Source organism: Arvicanthis niloticus, chromosome 9, assembly GCF_011762505.2.
Source record: "Arvicanthis niloticus isolate mArvNil1 chromosome 9, mArvNil1.pat.X, whole genome shotgun sequence".
Taxonomy (NCBI): Eukaryota; Metazoa; Chordata; class Mammalia; order Rodentia; family Muridae; genus Arvicanthis; species Arvicanthis niloticus.
The window spans coordinates 82521044-82542964 of NC_047666.1; the positions used below are offsets into that span (position 1 = coordinate 82521044).

A 21921-nucleotide genomic window follows, 5' to 3' on the forward strand; every position below is an offset into this window, starting at 1 on the left:
CTTTAACATGCAGTGTTCCCACAGGCTTGTGTGTTTGAACCTGTGGTGGTGAGGCTGTGCAAACATCAGGGGAGGTAAACCCTGGCCATATAAGGGCAGGCTGTAAGGTCTTACAGCTGAGCCCACTTCCTGGCTGCTCTCTGCTTCCGGTTCTTTCAAGATGCAGCAGGGAGACTCTCCTTACTGATGTGAATGGAATCTAGTGCTGTCCTCAGCTCCCCACCTTTGAGGTCTCCATCAAATGGATTAAAAAGAGACCTCAGCATAGTGTGCAAGCCTGTCACCGTCCCTTACAGAGTAGGGTGGGACACCTGCTAAGGAGGAGAGGGGTCGATGGCCACAGGGACCTTGCAGAGGAAAACAGCCGAACAGCGTAAGAATGAGCAAAGGCCCGGGACCCTGCCGAGCAGCACCTTCGGGGGGTGGCAACAAGTGGAAAGAGACACAGTTGTGCCCAGCTACATCTTCAGACAGGCTTCACACTAGCTTTCCTGAAGGACCCAGGTGACTGACAGGCCCATTTGGATGAAATCTTAAAGAAAGAAGCAGTTATGTTTTGTCTTCACCAGAACATCTCTGCTAGTCAGTAACCTTACAGTTTTTCAGCAGCTCGGAATGCCATGTCTCCGCCCTGGGCCAGAGCTGGGACTCAGATCTCATTCTTGTGACCAGCAATCACGTAAACATGCAGGCGAAAGACTTAGAGAGGGTCTCTCATTTGGGGTTGTTGGGTCTTGGGCTCTATCTGTGGTAGGCAAGAGGCTGGAGAACTCTATTAGAGTTGAGTCCCTCACGTCTGAGCTGGGAACAAATGGAGGACTCCCTCTCTCAATGGGGCTTCTCTTTCTCTGCCTGACCTTGTCTGGACAATGACTGGAGCACAGGTGCCTGGCCTTGTCTGAAAAACAACCTCGCTCAGGACTCTCTGCAAGCACAGCATAACTCAGCACACAAGTCCTGCTCTGGCTTCCCGACTGCATGACAATTAGGTGCTGCAGACCAATCAACCCTTCCCACCGGCATGATACTTAGGTACTATGTTATGACCAGCTGGTCCTTTCCACTTGTACCTGTAACCCCATCCCTGGGACAACAGAGTAGAGCCGTCCCGCTGCACTGGTCTCCGGAAGTCCTTCCATCTTACGGATGTCTGAACCCTGCCAGCTTCTGCTCCCTTTGTCCTCCTTCTGTCCTCCCTGCCTGGAAGGAGACCACAGCAAGCACGAGTGGCCCTCATAGGTGGTGTCTTCTAACAACAGCTGATTTCTAGAATGCTGGCTGAGACGCGCCGCTGGGATCCATCTCTTTCCCCCTCCACTGTGACTTTGTACAGCCTCGAATTTGTGAAAATGTGAAGTTACTAAACTTCAGAAAGGAGGATCGGGGTGAGATTCTTTTCTGTTTGAGACAGGGATATGTAGCTCAGGCTGGCCTGGAATTCACTATACAGCCCAGGCTGGCCTCTAATTCACAGTAATCCTCCTCCCTCAGTCTCCTGAGTGCTGGACTTCGTGCACCATACAGCCTGGTGGTATGAGGCTTGTTAAAGGAAAATGTCACCAACAAGGAAAGTGATCACCTGCCTTCATGAAGGCCTGACTGAACAGAGGGAACAGTTGTGTGTCCACACACGGTCTAGGACAACACAAGAAACATCATCCTGGCTGTGAGGAAGAGCTGAGCATGTGGTGAGCACAGCAGTCACTTTAGAATATTCTCCTCTGGGGGAAAAAGACAACCACAGTACCCAACGAAGCATTTGTGGAATTCCATAAAACCCCCAACGCGCACTAAGTCGGACTCTCTGCATGGCCTGCAGAACAACCGTGCTCAGAACTTGGAAACATCTAGAGTGACGCTGTGGGTGGTTGCCACAGCTCAGGATCCCAGAGCTGGGGAGACAGACACAGGCGGGTCCCTCAGCTGTGCAGTCAGCTACCTAATCATCACCAAGCCTTGGGTCCCAGCTTGAGATGTAGAGAATGCCTGAGGACAGACGTGTAAAACTGTCTTCTGGACTGCACCCTCATACACGTGTGCGTACAGGTGTGCCCCTGACACATATTCATGCACACTCATACACATGTGTGTACAGGTGTGCCCCTGACACATATAACATGCACAGTCATACACATTTGTGTGCAGGTGTGCCCCTGCCACATATACATGCATAGTCATACATATGCATGTTCAGGAGTGTCTCTGCCACATATACATGCACACTCATACACATGCACGTGCAGGTGTATCCTTGACACATATACATGCATACTCATACATGTGCAAGTACAGGTGTGCATGCCCCTGACACATAACATGCATATTCATACATGTGCAAGTACAAGTGCTCCCCTGACACATATACATGCATAAAAGAACAGGATGGAAAAGCAGACTTCTCTTTTCTCTCTCTTGTATATTATTTATTTGCAGTGCTGTGGATTGAACCCAGGACCTTGGGTATTCTGGGTAAACATTGTACCACAAAAATACATGTCCCACCCCTAATTCCTTAATTTAAAAAAAAAAAATTTATCTTTTGTCGGTGTTTGAATATGGGTAAGCATTTCATTTAACCTAAGAGATAACTACCTGTTATAAAAATAGTAAAAAGTAAAAGGGAATAGCTTGTAAAAACATGACTAACAGTAAGTATCATTGGCTACTATTTTTCTGAACTTGTGTAAGAGAGAGAGAGAGAGACAGAGACAGAGACAGAGACAGACAAACAGAAATAGAGACAGAAAGAGAGAGCCCTAATAACTTTATTTAACATTTTTTTCTAGCCGAGCACACTGAGATCCACAATTCAGAAGTTTGAGCATAAAACAGAGGAGAGGCAGGGAAGGAGGCAGAGGCTGGTGAGAACCTCTGAATGGGCTGGGGGTGGAGGCTCGGTGAGCGGAGAGCTTACCACACACATGTGAGAACTGGAGTCTGAATGCCCAGGACCTATGTAAAGTCAGGCAGGGATGGAGGCTGCCCACACTCCCATAATGGAGTGCAGACACAAGATATTCCTGGGGCAAACTGGCTAGATAGACCAGCTGGGACTGGTTATCTCCCAGAGAAGAAACCCTTGCTCAATAAATACAGTGGGGAGCTGTCAAGGAAGACACCTGGGATCAACTTAGGACCTTTACATGCACATGCATGCATGTTAAGTATGCATACACATGATATACATACGTGATGTACACATATAAACCAATAAGAAGCCTAAGAGAAAACATGTAGGGGACTCTATAAAATGCTGAAACAATTGGTGTTTGTGTGTATTTTGCCCTTACATGTTTTGTTAATACCACACACTAATTTATTTTCTTTCCTTAAACCACTTCATAACAGTAAGAAGCTTTTTTTGCATGCAGAGAGCACAAAGCCCTCTAGGGTTATGATCTGCTTTTCCATTTCTGACCGTCAGAAATACTGTTCGTCCGTAACTCATCAATCTGCTGTAAGAAATACTAACACAGCCACAGAGACTGGCATCAGCAGATCACTGGCCACGCTACTGCAAATGAAGGAGCCAGGGTCAGTACACCCTGACGAGCTCAGCCCTATCTCCAGGAAGCACCTGCACTCCACAGGGTTGATGACCACACTGAGTGCAGGAAGTCAGAGGTCAAAGGCAGGAAAACCAGCCCGCCGCTGCCCAGTGTTCCAAAGTTTATCATCTTCATCAAACGTTGAATTTCATTATTATCATTTATTTATTATAAATTTTTGAGAAAGTCTAATGTAGTCTGGCTGTCTTCCAACTTGCTATGAAACCAAGGGTGACCTTGAACTCCTGATCCTGCTGCCTCCCTTTCCCCAGTGCTTGGATTATAGGCATGGACCACCATGCCCAGTTCAGTGTGGTGCTGAGGGTTGGACCTAGGACTTCATACATGCTCTACACAAGCATCCTGCCAACGGACTGCATCCCCATTTTTATGAGAAGCCCAACATACCAATCTTTTATTTGTAATGCATTTTAAAAATGACAACCAGTTTTAAAACTTGTTAAGAGCCCAACATGGGTCTTTCCTGTGGAGAACAATACAGTTGGGACCAGTTTCGGCTTGGGAACTGTTTGTGTGAGACCCTGGGACAAGCTGGTCTCTAAGGTCTCTTTTTACTTAAACAGTTTTATGATTTTCATTAAGCTATGCTGGGGCTTAAATCACAGTGGCACAAATCCAATTAAAATTGCAGCTGCAAATGTCAGAACAAAGACTCAAAGTCACAGGCACCTAGACAGAAGCGGGTCCTGAGAGGAGTCATTCATTACTTTCAGTAAAGTAGCTGGTAGCAACAAGCCAGGAGGAAGACCATTAAATCTAATTCAGGAAATGGATCCGTTTAGGTCCTGGCTATAACTTTCTTGAGACTAGGGAATAATAGACTTTTGATATTGGTTGCCATTATCGACTGGAAGCAGCTTTCATTTTCTGAAATGGAAAGATTACTTGGGTGCTGATAACGTATGACCTTACATCAGAGAGAGACAGAGAGAGAGAAAGAGAGAGAGAGAGAGAGAGAGAGAGACCCTTAAGGGAATTCACTGAGTCCTGTAAAATCACTGGTCCCATTGGTTCAGAGGCACATGCATTGTGGTATGATCCACTCTGCTGTCTTAAAGTATCTCAAAGCATCCCCCGTGGCCTAGCAAGAAAGTTCCAGAAAAGACGAAGGCACATCTACACGTGAGATTCATTCACTGTGAGACCTTATACTTTCTGAGCTTACTTTTCATGTAAAAAAAAAAAAAAAACAGAAATTGTGAGAGAATTAATCAAAATATGATATGCAAAAGGCTGCTATAAAAAAAAAAGATACAGAGAAAGCTGACTGAGAGTGTAAACAACAGATTAGTTGAGTTTGGTTTTTTTTCTAAGAATACCTCACAGGCCAGGGAGATAGCCCAGTTAGTAAAATTCTCACAGCCCACATGTGAGGCCCTGAGATATATTCCCATATAACACCAGGGCGTGGTGATGTGTGTTAGGGACAGAGAGGCAGGCAGATCTCTCCGACTCACTGGCCAGCTGCCCAAGCCAACTTAGTAAATTCCAGACCAGTGAGAGACATTAATAAAAGAAGTGAGAACTGGCGTAAACATGTGCACACACGCACGCACACACACACATGCACACACACATTCAAATATTCTGAACAATCCAAGACAGAGTTTGTCAGAACACATAAGATACAAGAAGTTTGTACCAGTCGTTGGCTGGAGTTAGACTCTGAGTGTAGGAGATCACAAATAGCCCAAAGCTTCTCTTAGCTCTACTGCAGGCAGCTCCACAAATTGTGACCTATGATGCCATGACGGTGTCAGATGTGTGGACACGGTAGTCAGTAATTCAAGACACTGAGAAAATCCAAAGATACTCTTCACATGCACAGAAATATGTTACCTTACTATTCATGCAGCCTGGTGTATCTCAGGCCATCACAAATGCCCCATCTTCACATGCACAGAAATATGTTACCTTACCATTCATGCAGCCTGGTGTATCTCAGGCCATCACAAATGCCCCATTAAAACATGAGCCGCTTCATGCTACCACATTGCCAGGTTACAAATTAAAGCTAATCAATACAGCTAAGCACCACTGAGGCCAGCACACGCTGTCCAAGCTCAGACTGTGCCAAGAATTTAGTTTATGGAGACGGTACGCTGTGTTGGCCACAGCTGCTGTCCTATGAGACCTTCCTCACTGATGCCTGCATGAGACTGACAACCAGACACCAGACTTTCAAATAATAACTAAAACAAGATGCAAGAATGTTCTTCTAGAAGACAATTAAGGTCAGGAGAAAAAGCTCTGGCTGGTGCATCCTGTCACTTTGCTTTGGGAAGGGAGAATCCTTTCAAAATGAGCCGTCATTTAAAACTTCTGACATTATGGATTGATGTTTTGGTTTAGGAACTGTTGTATTTGTCTGTCTGTTTGTGATACGACCCTTCTGGCTCAGAACTTGGCTCTTTAAGACATAGATCTGGCTGAGAAGACTGTTGAGCGAGTGAAGACCCAGCCTTGCAAGCATGAGGTCATACATTCAACACAAAGCCTACATAAAAAGCCAAGCATGATGGTACATCTTGGAACCCAGCATGGAGAAGTGGACACGGTTGGGACCCGGGAGTGTACAGCAAGCTCACCAAGACTATCTGGTGATGTCCAGGATGTTAAGACTCTGCTCCCAAAATGAGGGGAATCATGAATGGCTTCCACGGTTGTCTTCTGGGCTCAGAGCACAAGCACACACATGTGCTCGCTCTCCCTCCCACTGTTTCTCTGTTTCTCTGTTTCTCTGTTTCTCTGTTTCTCTGTTTCTCTGTTTCTCTGTTTCTCTGTTTCTCTCTCTCTCTCTCTCTCTCTCTCTCTCTCTCTCTCTCTCTCTCTCTTTCTCTCTCTCTCCTTTTCCTTCCCCTCCCCCTCTAAGTAAATAAAAGCCATGCATCTAACCTTCACCCTGTTTTTGCTATCTCCCCAGCCAAGAAGATGAGATACAGATTGCTTGAAATACGGGCTAACAGCTGTGTTTTTTCTGGCATCCCAATGCTCTGAATATAGGTCTTGGCAATTGAAATCCTAGCTTGCAAACTGCCATGAAGTTCTTTGGGAGTTTATCAATTTGTGTTTAGGGACTTTTCAAATAGAAAAAAAAAATAAATTATTAGTGTTTTCATAGGCAGTTCCAAACTCCAAACTGTGTCAAGGGTGACATGCTTGAGAGGCAGAATGATGTAACCACAAGAGAATGTCATAACTCTACCCAAGGAACAAATCATATAATTTAAAAATCTTGCTAAAATTCTATAAGTTTGTACCACAGGATATGGTACTTTCTTGCACACTGAAAATACTGAATGCAGTTTTCAAAATAAATGTGTAAGGCCTTGAGAATTAGAAATCCAGATGTTTGCCATAAAAATATTCCATATGTTTCCTTGTGTGTGAAGCCACCTCTCAGATGAGCTCAGTCCATGGTGCACTCATATGCACCATATCTGTCCATACTGCCACAGGTAGGGGAGCACATACTGGGAGCACTTCCTTTTCATTGTTAAGCAACTGGGGTATGGAGGCTATAAGGCTAAAGGCCATATGGGAATTCATCACACACACATAGTTTTCCAACCCTAACATCACTATTCAGTCAGTCATTTGCACCTTAATTCATGGACTGGAGTGTAGGCTGCATACTATTCAAACTCAGGCAAGGACAGGTACATTGTAACTGCTGAAACATTTGGAAGTGAGTGAGAGGAACAAGGTATATCCACCGGCTGCTGACACAGCGCAGAGGTGGGATATCTTCTACCCCTTCAGGCCCTGGGTCTAGCCTCAACACTGCAGAAGAGATTATTGAGATTGTGTGTGAGTGAACTTCCATGTGACAGTGAATGGTTACACCATCAACGGGAGGCAGCAGCGCCATGGCAAGCTGCAGGCTGGTTTCCTAGACAAACTGGTCACTTAAGTCCTAAAGAAACTGCGGAGACAGGAGCTGTGGGTTAGCAGGAAGAGCATCCACCCAAAATACCCTGGGACATTTAACTCCACAGCTCAAGGGTTTCTCATGTTTTGAGAATCAAACAGTAGATGGATGGATGGATGGATGGGTGGATGGATGGATGGATGGATGGATGGGTGGATGGGTGGATGGATGGGTGGATGGACAGACAATACAGAGATATCAGAGACTGATGATAACTAGTTGCTCTTGGAGGCTGTGTGTGCTAAGACTGTTTTGGAATCTAACCTTTTTCACAGAGGCGAAGGCTGTGTCATACCCCACAGCCACCACAAAGGCATGGAGCACTGTGAAGATTTAAGAAGAGTTAAGTGAGTGAGTACTCGGAGCTCGGTGTCTCCCCAGAAGCTTCCTTCATCCCAGACAGAACAAGTCACACAAAGCATATAACCAGATACCTCAGAGTGCAACAAACTGCTTAATCAAAAAACAGATAAGGCATTTGAGCTCTGAGAAACTGTATTATTTGCTGGCATTTACTTGGCTTTATGGTAAGGTGGCAAAAATGTTCTTTTCCACAGAACCTAAAGACGGAAGACATTGTATCTGTCCCATTTCCCAATGTTAGAAGGGCCTCCCCTATCCTACTAATTCTTGGACGGATACATTACTTGATTTAATAGTAATTCAGGAGTAACTCATTCAAGATTAATAAGCATTGTAAAGGTAGGTGCATCAAACAAGGAAACACTGTACCACTAACAGTGTTCTTAGAGTTTCCAGTGTAAATTTGACTGTATAATTATCTAGGAGACACACCATCGGGCATGCCAGTGAGGACATCTTAGAGACATTTAGCTGAAGATTGAAGACACACCCTGAAAGTGGGCAGCTCCATCCCAAGGCTGACAGAGAGAGTGAAGCCAGCTGGAAGGCTCAGCAGGGAAAAGCACCTGCCACAAAACCCTAGTGACCTGAGTTCAGTCCTGGAGCTTATGTGAATCAGAGAAGCAATTCCACAGGTCTGTCCTCTGACCTACACCTCACCCCATGCACATACACTCATACTATAGCATGCCCACTCACCCACATGCATTAAACACACACACTATGGCATGCCCACTTACCCACATGCATTATATACACACACACTATGGCATGCCCACCTACCCATATGCATTACATACACACACATACACACAAATGGCATGCCCACCCACCCATAGGCATTATATAATACACACACACACACACACACACACACACAACTATGGCATGCCCACTCACCCATATGCATTACATAACACACATACATCCAACACCAGCCCCAAACAGGTGCACTCACACTAGTAATTTTTAAAAGGAGAAGAAAGGAGTTAAGCACCAGCATTCATCTCTCTCTGCTCCCTGACTGTAGACTCAGTGTAAGCAGCCGACTCACACTCTCACACTCCACCTCACACTCTGCCTCACACTCCACCTCACACCCCGACTCACACTCTGCCTCACACTCTCACACTCCATCTCACAGGCTGCCATGGCTTCCCTGCCGTAAAGGACTGTATCCTCAAACTGTGAGGCAGAACAAACACTTCCTCCCTAACGGTGTTTTCCTGAAATGCCTTCCCAAGGCAAAGCCAGGCCACTAGTACCACTGCCCACCATCCCTGTGCCTCCTCACTTTTTGTTTCTTCAGGTAGAAATTACACAAAGGCCATGTGTTGGGAGCCAACTCCTAGCAGAAAGCGGCTATCATCTTTGTAGCCATCTTGGACCATATACCCTGACAAGAGACTTGTTTTCAACAGCCTCCAACAGCTGAGCACACTCTGATAAACATCTTGTTTATCCCACATATCTTGTTTTGCTGTTTAGTGACCCCAGCTGCAGGGCGCACGTGGTATCCACGGCTGCAAGCCACGTGGCAAAGTGTCTTCGGCTGTGTTCCCCTGCTTGTGCTTATAAATACCAAGGATTTCCTTTCAATAAGCGAGACTAGGAGACTTGCTCAGAACCTCTGTCTTGTCTCCGTTCTTCAAGTCTCTTCCCCTTCATCCCCATTCTCTCTCTCTTGCTAGACCTTGACCCACGGACCAGAGCAGCAGCTCTGGCTGGAACAGCCATGCACACTTTTCTCCTTGACAGGTTTTAACTGCACCCAATGTTTTTAATTTCACCATTGTCAAAGCAAAATCATTTCTCTCGGTTTACTTTTCTTAGCAGATAAGAAGAAAAACTAATAAATTAACAATGCATTGGACAAGTTATCTGTAAGAATTTGGTGATTTGCAGTAATAAGCTAACCAACTGAAGTAGAGGTCAGAACAGTGTGCACCAGCCCGCAAGTGCTGGAACAGCCAGGAACATCACTAGTCTCTATTCCTACTCTCTCCAGTTTCATTTCTCCCTGTATCCTGTGTGTACACATCTTACCCTATTAGTGAAAGCCGTCAAGTCATTTATAATTGGGACGGAATCTAGTTAGAAAAGACTCACCAAGCATCTGATGTGTGCCAAGCAACTGAGTAGCAAGTAACAAAAAGTGTTCCTGACAAAGGCCTTCAAGGGTGGTACTGCCTGAGCTCCCTCCTGAGTGAGGCACCACCTGGAATTATGCCTTTGTCTCCATGTGTAGTGTGCATCTGTGCACAGGATGGGGACTGTCTTGCCACTACTGGATCTCCAGGGCCTGGAGCAGAACAGGCCCTCAGGAACTCAGGAAATACTTTCTGATGTAATAGCTAACTGATTACACACACACACACACACACACACACACACGTATGTATGTATGTAAGTATGTATGTGTATCACACATGTATGTATATACACATATATATGTACACATACATACCTACATACATGTGTGTACACATATATATGCATGTGTGTGTATACACACACACACACACATATATATTGTCAAGAAGGGAGATAACATTTCTGTATGCCACGTCAGGAATCCAGACTTCATCTCACAGCCAGAGGGAAAATTGGGATGGTTTCCCATAGGAGAATGGCAGGATCTGATGTCACACATGGCATGCAAGTTTCCCAGAGAAAATTGGCTGGGGTGCAGAAGGACAAGGCTGATAAGCCCCAGGCTGGACCCTATGCACACACAAGGCTACTTCAAATCAATGGTCCTCGACAAGAGGTTTAGACAGTAGAACCAAAGGTATCAAAGGTCTCAGGGACAATGTAATAGGGAGAGAAGACTCTAGACTGTTGTGTGAGATGTGGAGACAGCTCATCAGGTAAAGTGTTTGCCCTGAAGCACAAGGACAGAAGTTAGAATCCCGGAACCACTTTAAGGGGGAAAAATCCAGCATGGTGACATATACTCATAATCCTAGTGCTACAGAGGCAGGGACAAGTAGATCTGGTGGGTCAGCTGCCCTAGCCTACTTGGTGAGGTAAGCCAATCAAAGACTTTTATCTCAAAAACAAATAAACAAAATAAGGGGGGCATGTGGCTGGCTCTTGAGGGAAGATATATGTGACTGACCTCTGAGCACCTCACATAAAATACACACACACACACACCACACATACGCACGTACACACAAACAAGGAGACCAGGTCTGAATCCCTGGCTGGCTGAGTGATGTTAATATGCATTATGCATTAAAAGAGTAAGCACCAGAGTCTGTGGATATTCTTGTGAAAGATGAAGAATTCCAAACCATGCTGGTTGTGGCAGGGGATGCCTTTAATCCCAGTATTCTGGAGGCAGAGGCAGGTGCATCTCTGTGAGTTCAAGGCCAGTCTGGTCTATACAGCAAGTGTCAGATCAGCATGTCAGGCCAATCCAGGCTGCACAGCAGGCGCCTCTACAACACTTAGAAAGCAGGGTAGGAGGAACAGGCATATAACGCCAGCATGTGGTACATAGTGAGACCTTGCATCGAACCAGAAAACATACACACCAAAATAACCAAAGACTTCTGAGGTGGGCAAATGTACCTCAGGCTTCTGCATGGCATCCAAGAAAAATGTCACCAGATAATCTGAAAAATGAGCCTGACTGAAGCTATAAGTTAACCCTAAACTCTTCAGTAAGTTGCCACCTGAACACACATTTCCTTTGCAGTCTTAGGATGCTTGGTGTGCTACTGGCTAAGCATTAGCCACTGATGGCTGTACCTTCCTGGTGTCAGATTAGTCTTCAAGTTGAATCACTGAACTATGCTGACAGGGGCCAGGCCTAATACAATCTCCAACCAAAAGGGGAGAAAAACTCATTATGAAGCCATCTGTCCTGATATCCTGTCCTGGTTTCTAAGCCAAAGAAATCAGAGTAGTTCTGAGAATTTAAATAGCACACCCAGTGTAGGCAAACTCTGTTGATACCTGGCCAGCATGCTAGCTTGCCAAGCCCTCGGACAGCTGCACAGGTGGATTACCAAGTGGGTCCCCAGACTGCTGCCTTTATCTCCACAGGAAATAACCAAGCAGAAAGTCAAGACTCCAGGCAATGGGCAGTCCACAGTTTTCACTAATATCTTCCCTTCTGTATACTTTGTTTTCAGCCTTACATGAAGATACTTATGTAAAACAACATTAAAAGATATCAGTGGTGATGAAATTAATCAAACAGCCAATGTGAGTCTCAACTGTGGTAGGGAGACTTTCCTGGAGTCAAGCCCTTCTCCCTAATTCCATCTAGTCTTATATTCCTGGTCCCTGTCCTTTCTCTCTGTGTTCTGTGGGACAGGGTCTCCTGTAGCCCGGACAAGTGTAGAGCTGTCAGGGATGACCTCTGACTCCTGATCTGGCCCTGGGAATACAGGCATGGACGGCCGCCATGTCTCTTACACTGCGCTGCAGATGGAGCCCACGGGAGAGAAGCTGCCCAAAGGAGCTTCTTCAAGACCTGGGTGTGTAAATGAGATCAAGTCTGTGGAGGTGATGGTTTGTCCTCCGTAGGAGATCCAGGTGAACAGAGTTGAACACCACCACTAGCTCCTTGAGGGAAACTCATTCCAGGCTTCACATACAGCAGATAGAACCCGGGGTCTTACGCATGCTAGGCAAGTACTCTGTCAACTGAGACAGTTTAATCAGAACTTTATAAGCAAACACTCCAGAGATGGAGAGATGGGTTCGAATAGGCTGTCCCAGGGGAGGGAGCAGGCCAATGCATTGTGCTGTGAATTTTAAAGAAAATTGTATGAATATGTATGAGGTGGATGGCATTCTGATGGAGTAAGGTGACCTTATTTCCCTCCAGAATCACTGCGAAATGAATCTGCACTTTACGGTATTTCTTTACATGAGCCTCTAGGAAAACCCACAGAGGGGGCATCAGATCCACAATGACACCAGGTCTTTTGAGGACACAGACCATCCAATATTCCACACAGGTGTGGGTACTGTAGTTTCTGATCTAGTGGGAATGGTTTGGCTACAGCTACAGCCAGGTTTAACCACAGAGGGGAGTTCCGATATTCCATCAGGGAACATAGGTACCACAGCAGTTCTTCTGTTTAACAACTGTTTGCCTATCCAGTATCAATCTAACCCAGATTTTATCCTTCATTCATATTTATAGCTTTATCGTTCAAGCAAAAACCTTTCCCAGGGCTCAGTATGTCATTATAAGAAATTGACCAAACACCCACCTCCCAATACTGTGAACCTGGATTGCCATCCACAGGAGAGAAGCTGTCCACAGGAGAGAAGCTGTCCACAGGAGAGGAGCTGCCCAAAGGAGCTTCTCTGTGTAAATGAGAACAATCCTGGTCTGTAGAGGTGAAGGGTTTCTCCTCTGGAGGAGATCTAGGTCAACAGAGTTAAACACCACCACTAGCTCCTTGAGGGAGACTCATTCCGGGTTTCATATACACCTGAGTGCTGCTTTCAGAGCAGGGCAAGCAATAAAAGCACGGCCATTGCCTTCACACATCCCCAGCACCCGCACCTGCTCCACCTCAGCTTCCCCGTCAAGGGCCTTCTTCCCCTTTGCTCGCCAGTCATTTACCCCCCTTTACTTAGGCGCACACCAAACCCTCAGCTGTAAACTGTATGCTGACCTGCACCCTGGGTCCACGACGGCTTACCCATCCAGACACTCAGGTTCTGAATCCTGGTAACCTTGGTGACAAAATATAATGTGGCTTGCAACTGACAACCCTGACACCACCTTCAGAAGGCGAAACATAATACCATTTTTTTTTGGAAGGCAACTTTTTGTTATCCACAGAGCCAGAAAACTGCCCGTACTCTTTGGCCCAGAAGACTGACTCAGTTGTCTATCAGAAATGACCAGAGACACACGGCGTTCATTCTGCGGCTGTAACAAACACCATGGCCAAGAGCAACTAACAGGAGGAAAAGATTTACTTGTCTTATATGTCCAGGTCAGTCAATACCTGAGGGAAGTCAGGGAAGAACCCAAGCAAGAACTTGAAGAAGCAGGGACCATAAAAGGAATGTTCTTAGTGGGCTTGCTCATCCTCCGTACAGCTAAATTTCCTAATACAGTCCAGGACCACCTGTCTAGAGAACAGTGCTACCCACAGTGGGCAGGGCCTCCTACATCAGTCTCTCACTAAGACAATCCCCCATATGCTTACTCACGGGCCTCTCTGATCTGGGCAACCCCTAAACTGGGACAAGCTGACAGTTAATAGAGAACCAGGATGCACAAGAACAGGGTGCCTAAGACCTGAAACATGGTTTAGATGGTAAGTGCTTGCCAGCCGTGCAAGAACATAAACCAGGTCTGATCCCCAATACCAAATAAACCGAGCATGGTTACAGAGGTCTATATCACCAGCACTTGGGAGGTAGAGGCAAGAGAGCAAAAAAGTCTTAAGCTGTCCTGGGCTGCATAACAAGTTCAAGGCAGACCAGGATACATCTAACTCAAGAAATAAATACATTTTTTAAAAATCTGCAGCTATGGCTTCTCCATCATGACAGACTATACCCTCAAACTTCGAGCTAAAACACTCTTTTCCATAAAAAATAAATAATAATAACAAGGTATGGTGGTACATTTCTGTAGTCCCAGCTACTCAGGAGGCCAGAAGAGGAGCACAATTTGAGCCTAGATGTTCCCGACTTAATGGGATCACACACATTAAAAGAGTAATTGCACGGTAAGATAATCAAATCTCAGTAAGGCAGGTTTTAAAAAGTCTTGTTTGATCCTAGTTACATGGAAAGTCATAAATGTATGCTCGCGGGGATGAAGGACAGCTGATCTCTCTAGCTTGTAAAGTTGTTGATTTCCATTTTATTATTTGAAAGTTCAGACCCATTCTTGGTTACAGGGTGGTGGTGGTGGGGATATGGAAATTTATGCCCCCCAAAAAACCCACAACATGCTATAGCCTTCAATTCAATTACGTGCAGTTGGATATCCTGAGGAAGGAAGGTGTGTCCACTGAATACCGATCCCCCACACACAGTGCACACCTATAGTCCCAGCACTGAGGCAAGCTAAGACAGAGTTCACCTTACACCATCCCGGGCTAGCCAGAGCTACATACCCAAATCCAGATGACTGTTCATCACGCAGACTCTCAAACCTGTGCTGTCTTCCCACGATGTACATAACAGGCGCCCAGAAACGCACATCTTTGGGAGAAGGCCTATATGCCCTTCTCTCAGGCCTGGCCAGAGAGCTTTTCTGCATCAGGTGAGACGAGGCGAGGTGAGACATGGTAGGATGGCAGGGGGTGCACAGCCACAAAGCCCCTCCTCTGGTCACGCATGCGCAGACCAGAGATACCTGAGCGCCCCACTTGTCCTGCGCAAAGCCGGATGTTGGGGATGCACAGACCTCCAGTCTCCAGATCCTAAGCACTCTCCCCTCCAGCCACTCCGGAGCCTTCCCGCCAAACCTACATCCAATCAGAAAGAGCCATCACTTCAAATCCAGCCACATCCAATCATAAATGAGATGTGGATCCTAAGCCTGCCCCTGAGGCACTCTGGACCAATGAGCACCCGGGAAGAGAGCGTTAAATACCCGGAGCATCCGGCCTGGACCGTTGGGCTCACGAGCGGCGGTTGAGGAGCATCGCTGAGGATCGGCTGAGGTGCTCTGCTAGGATTTCAGCATGGTGAGAGCAGCCCGGGCTGGGGTGGGCCCCACGGGAGCGCCATCTCCTCAGGGTCTGGGGTCCTGTGAAGGTGGGTGAGCGAAGCGGGCTGGGCAAGCCCGCCTCTCCTTTCCCAGGTCCCCGGGCGGGTGGGGCGTGGGGGAAGTGAGGTGTTAGCTCTCAGAGCCTGGCATCTCCTCAAGGCCCAAGCTCTCTCAAGAGCGAGATGCACCTCGGGATGCAGAACCTGCCCGGAGCCCCAGCCCTGCAGCGGCTGACGGAGGCCCAAGAGTTCCAGCCCCAGCCTTGTCCAACTCCAGGTCTCAAGAAGAGAGTGGAGAGATGGGTTTTTGGAGAGGGAACTTTTTGTGTTTTCCGATACCAGTGCCCTTGACTGAGAAAACAGTCAATGGCTTGGGTTCTAGAAGATTTTAGAAGCTACCAAGCTTTGTGGCCATAGGAAAGTGAAAGTTGCTGAGTCCAGAGAGCTTCAGTTTGGAATTTTAAGACTATCTCAGCTTACTGTGTAGGGGAAGATGCCCTTGACCTCTGATAGGCCTGCCTCCTGCCTCCTCTGTCAGGATCACACGTTTGCCACTAGCCCCACCCAACTTCCCAAAGAAGTTTTTTGTGTTTTGTGCCTGCTGCTGCTGTCATGTGGTTTATAAGTGGAATCGTTTGTTCCCGTTAGAAGGTAAGCTAGGTAGAAGCGCAGGCTAGGCATGCCACAACCCCAAGCACTGTGGAGGCTGAGGTGGGAAACTTGGATGTCCAAGACTAGTCTGAGGTAGTGAATTTGAGGCCAACACCAGCTACAAGACCTTAAGGGGAAAAAAGTAAAACTGAGAACCTGAAGTTTTTGGTTTGTTTTAAGATGTGTAGGTGTGTCTGCAAGAAGTATGTATTCATGATGGCTGTTTCCCAGAGAAGCCAGAAGAGGGCATTGAACACCCAAAGGCAGTCATGCGTGTCCCTGCAAGAGGAGAGCTTAACAAACCATCTCTCCTGCCCTAAGCAGGGAGCCTTTTAAAATTTCTGTATTCACTTAAAAGGAACACATGCTGACAAATACCAGATAAAAATCTAGGTCTAAACAGCCAGAATGTGTTTGGTTTTGTGACAGGTGTTGGGAGGCAAGTCCTAGCAGAAAGCGGCTATCATCTTTGCAGCCATCTTGGGCCGTATACCCTGACAAGAGATTTGTTTTTCAACAGTCTACAACAGCTGAGCACACTCTGATAAACATCTTGTTTTTCTCAGATATATCTTATTTTGTTGTTAGTGCCCCCAGCTGCAAGGCGCACGTGGTAAAGTGTCTTCAGCTGCATTCCCCTGCTTATGCTTATAAATACCCAGGATTTCCTTCCAACAAACGGGACTTGGTCACACACTGTCTTGTCTCCACTCTTCGAGTCTCTTGCCCCTCCCTCCTCCCGCGCTCTCTCTCTCTCTCTCTCTCTCGCTCTCTCTCTCTCTCTCTCTCTCTCTCTCTCTCTCTCTTTTGCAGAGCCCTTTGACCCGCAGGCCTAAAAGTGGGGCAGCATGGGCTGGATTAGACAAGGGTCTCATAATCCATGGTAGCCTCCTAATTAAGCTGGTTACTGCCATGTATCATTTACACCTGGCTTGATCATTATTTTTTCATTTAAAAAATTAAGACACTTCAATCCCATCATTTTGTTCTTCTGACACAATCTTTGACGTGCATGGAATTCGGCAATATATTCTAATTTTCTGTTGCTGTGATGAAACAACCAAAACAACTCTCAGGAGGAAAGGGTTTATTTGATTTATAGGCTATATAGTCTGTCATCAGTGGAAAGCTGTTCAGGAATGGAGGCAAACTATCTTTGTGAGTTCAAGTCAGCCAGAGCAACATTGTTGAGACCCTGTCTTAAAACAAAAAAGAACAAATTGGCAGGAAAATAGAAAGCAAGGTTTGTCTAGATGGGCAGATGGAAGACACGGTGACCTGGGATCTATTCTGTCTTTTTTTCTCCTTTAGACCAGCCACAGTTAACACCATGTAGTTTGGGGTGTTTTGTTGTTGTTGTTTTCAGAGAATTTCTGTGACTGTTCTCCGTGAGCTAGTTGTTGGCATTGCATGGAATCCAAGTCTTAAACTTATTAATTTGAAGAGTGGCAAACATTTATGCTCTGGGGTGATCGGCCTCTTAAGGAGTATGGTTAGCCTGGTGTGATGGCTTATGTCCTAAATTTAACACTTGAGAGGCTGAGGCAAGAGGCTTGTCACTAGTTTGAGGCCAGCCAGGGTTAGTGAAACTATATATCAAAATAGGGGTAAGCTTAGAGCAGAGCAGAGCAAGCTCCTCTCTCTCTGTTGCCCTCTCCCTCTCTCCTTAACTCCCTCTCCCTCTCTGTCTATGTGTATGTTTTGAGGTAGGGTTGGATTTGACTACCTAATCTGAGTACTGGGATTATGGACCTGTGTAACAGTTCCTGGTAGCAGTCAGTTTTAACAGAGATAAAAGAGTCCCTGAGCATTGTTGTAAATAAAGTTTGAAAATAGACACTAAGACACTACACAAAATTGTATTTGTGTGTCATGCAGTTTCATGTTTCTGTTCTGGTTTCCAGCGTGAGTGTATCTCTATCCACGTGGGGCAGGCAGGTGTCCAGATCGGCAATGCCTGCTGGGAACTGTACTGCCTTGAACATGGTATTCAGCCTGACGGTCAAATGCCAAGTGACAAAACCATTGGCGGTGGGGACGACTCATTCAACACATTCTTCAGTGAGACTGGAGCCGGCAAGCATGTGCCCAGGGCAGTGTTTGTGGACCTGGAACCCACTGTGGTCGGTAGGTGCCTGGGACCTGGGAGAGTGGGGTGTCTCAGGAAAGTCCACTGAGATCTGTGCAGAGTAGACAGACAGGCTGTGCATATACCTATAGTATGAAGTATTGTGACGTTGTTGGGTAAGAAAATTAAAGAGTTGTATGTGCTGTATGATATGTGTACTCAGTGATATATGTGTATGCAGATATTTCATAGGAGAAGCTGTTGACATGCATGCATAATGGAGTTGAATGGCCCTGTCTGAAAGACTCACAGTACATATGGTCTCTCTCTCTCTAGATGAAGTACGGACCGGAACCTACCGTCAGCTTTTCCACCCAGAGCAGCTGATCACTGGGAAGGAAGATGCAGCCAACAATTATGCCAGAGGTCATTATACCATTGGCAAGGAGATTGTTGACCTGGTTCTGGACCGAATCCGAAAGCTGGTAAGAGGATCGCAGAAGAGGCTCATGTGATAGCTGTCCTGGTCAAGAGGGTCACAGGTAGTGGGGGCAAAAGTGTTAGAATAAAAAATCTACTGAGTTTACCAAAATATCTTACTACATAGCCTCTGCTGAGATGCATCCATAGGTCTTGATTGTGTTCAAAGTGCAGTGTGTATGTTGTAGACTATGTTTGCATCAATTTGTAGAAACCGGTGTCATGAATGCAAGGTGTGGATGTCGGAGTGCGGCTTTGTAGGCATTGATTTTTATACTCTGGTTTTACCACAGGCAGATCTGTGCACAGGACTGCAGGGCTTCCTCATCTTCCACAGCTTTGGAGGTGGCACAGGATCTGGGTTTGCATCTCTGCTTATGGAGCGGCTTTCAGTGGACTATGGCAAGAAGTCCAAGCTGGAATTTGCCATTTACCCAGCCCCCCAGGTTTCCACAGCGGTTGTGGAGCCTTACAACTCCATCCTGACCACGCACACGACGCTGGAACATTCCGACTGTGCTTTCATGGTGGATAACGAAGCCATCTATGACATCTGCCGGCGCAACCTGGATATTGAGCGCCCCACCTACACCAACCTCAATCGTCTGATTGGGCAGATCGTGTCATCTATCACAGCCTCCCTGAGGTTTGACGGGGCCCTGAATGTGGACTTAACAGAATTCCAGACCAACCTGGTGCCGTACCCTCGCATCCACTTTCCCCTGGCGACCTATGCCCCAGTCATCTCGGCCGAGAAGGCATACCATGAGCAGCTGTCAGTGGCAGAGATCACCAACGCATGCTTCGAGCCAGCCAATCAGATGGTCAAGTGTGACCCTCGCCATGGCAAATACATGGCCTGCTGCATGTTGTACAGGGGGGATGTGGTTCCAAAAGATGTCAATGCGGCTATTGCTACTATCAAGACCAAGCGCACCATCCAGTTTGTGGACTGGTGCCCAACTGGATTTAAGGTAGGACTGGGTGCTGGGACAGTTACATCTGCCAGTAAACAACAGATTCTGCCTCAGGGCTGTAGCTTTGGGCAAAATTGCCCTTTTCATGTTAGGCTCCAAAGAAAGCACATACAGTAATTTAGTTGCTAAGTGACGTTATGCTTTATAAATAATACTGGGTACCCTTTCTTAAAACCATCAGTTACCAAACCTTAAGTGGGCAGATGATTTTTCTCAGTGAGACACTGAAAAGGTCTCCAAGGGAAGGAGTGTCTTTTGCCAGCTACCAGCTGTTCCTTGCCCAGGTTTCCTCCCAGTGGAGCCTCTGATTGAGCAGTAAAGAGCTGGTCTATGGGTTGTACAAGTTAAGGCTGTCTGTCCTGTCTGTCCCTAAGAGTAGAGTCTACCAACACCAAGTGGACACTGTTAATCTGAGGTGTTGTTTGGTTTATTTACTTTTTAATTACTATTTTGATCAGTATCACTGTGGTTTAATCACACATTCTTTTACAACCATTTACTTACGCTACTACTAGTAGTAACACTACTGGGAGTATTACTAGTTTCCATGTTTAAAAAGTTAAGTTTTAGCTTGGCGTTCATGGTGGCACGTGCCTATGATCTCAGCACTAGAGGAAGCTCAGGGTCATCCTTGGTCACATAGTATCAAAACTATAGAAGGCTGAAAAGCTGAACTGTCCCCAAAGCTTATAAAGCTTTTAAAGCTCGTATTATAAAACAAGGTCTCTGCAGAGTCGAGATGGCACTGCTCCTCTTCTATGGTGATGCTGGTTGACAGGGATGCAGAGGAGCAAAGGATGCATGTTCTTCATTAAAGTGAGAACAGATTCTTAATCAGGGGAGGGTCCATTGTATCTTTGTCCTCGCTGCTCCCAGCTCAGGCCTGCCAATGAGTCTAGCTGCAGCTAACAGCCATGTGTTCATGAGGGTGTAGAAGGGTCACCACCTTAGCATATTCCTGGATGTCTCTCATCCTTTAGCTACAGCATGTTCTCAGAGCTTACTGCTACGTGGGTGTTTTCTACACAGTAAGACTCAGTTTCCCTTTAACTACATATACAACATACTTTGGATAGATTTACATGACATACCAGGATTATAGGATCCTCGTTCTTGTTCTTTGTTGTACTGTGTGGGTATATGATGGTTCAGTATGTTCTGTTTCCAGTGTGGCCATTACTGGTTCAAGTAAACACTTTACAGTCTTTGAATATGATGCTTTGTGTAGGTGATTATTCATCCCCCAAAGCATTTAAGTTTAAGCATGACCCACAGTTCCCAGTTTACAATAAACTATCATTTCTCGGGTAATATAAACTTGACTGCTTTCTCTCCTTCTCTGGCAGGTGGGTATTAACTACCAGCCTCCCACCGTGGTCCCTGGGGGAGACCTGGCCAAGGTGCAGCGGGCCGTGTGCATGCTGAGCAACACCACCGCCATCGCCGAGGCCTGGGCCCGCCTGGACCACAAATTTGACCTCATGTACGCCAAGCGGGCCTTTGTGCACTGGTACGTGGGAGAAGGCATGGAGGAAGGGGAGTTCTCAGAGGCCCGGGAGGACCTGGCAGCGCTGGAGAAGGATTATGAAGAGGTGGGCGTGGATTCCGTGGAAGCAGAGGCAGAAGAAGGGGAGGAGTACTGAGCGCACGCACGGGTCTGGCTGGCAGCCATTCGGTTACATGTTCCCGATATGTTTACTTAATAAAGTTTCTAAGTGGAGGCATTTTCTTCCCCATGTGCTGTATTGTACTGTCTAACAGAATTCTTTCAAGATACCTGCCTTTTTCAAGTAAATTTCTCAGAGGAAACATAACATTTTTCCTAAGAAATGATAAACATGTCTGTAGGTTCCATTTTAAGTTCTAACTAAGGGCATCAGGGTCAGGGGCTTTATTTGCAAAGTACTGCTTGACCAGCTCAGAAATGGCCTTTTGCCAGTCGGGCTGCTGGGGAGGGGTCCCTCTGGGCCTCTGGTGTGTGCCCTGGACCGTTGTAGTGAGTGTCTGACCCATCATTTCCACTGACATCATTCGCTTCCTTCCTCTGCTTGCTCTGCTGTTGAGGGATTCCAGAGCCACCCCATCACATGGCCCCGGGTTGTACTGAGGTCATCTAGCTAGCCCTGATTCCTGGTATGGAATTAAGTTTTGAGCAGTTATATTGGTAGGTTT

At 46.4% G+C, this 21921-nt stretch overlaps 1 protein-coding gene across 1 annotated transcript; it reads left to right on the forward strand.

Moving 5' to 3' along the window:
• Positions 1 to 15481: 15481 nt before the first annotated feature.
• Positions 15482 to 21469, forward strand: LOC117714897 (tubulin alpha-3 chain). The gene is made up of 5 exons (XM_034511629.2): positions 15482 to 15551; positions 18129 to 18351; positions 18629 to 18777; positions 19066 to 19746; positions 21096 to 21469. Exons 1-5 carry the CDS (start codon positions 15549 to 15551, stop codon positions 21390 to 21392), a joined length of 1353 nt encoding a protein of 450 aa, XP_034367520.1. The 5' UTR covers positions 15482 to 15548; the 3' UTR covers positions 21393 to 21469.
• Positions 21470 to 21921: the final 452 nt, after the last annotated feature.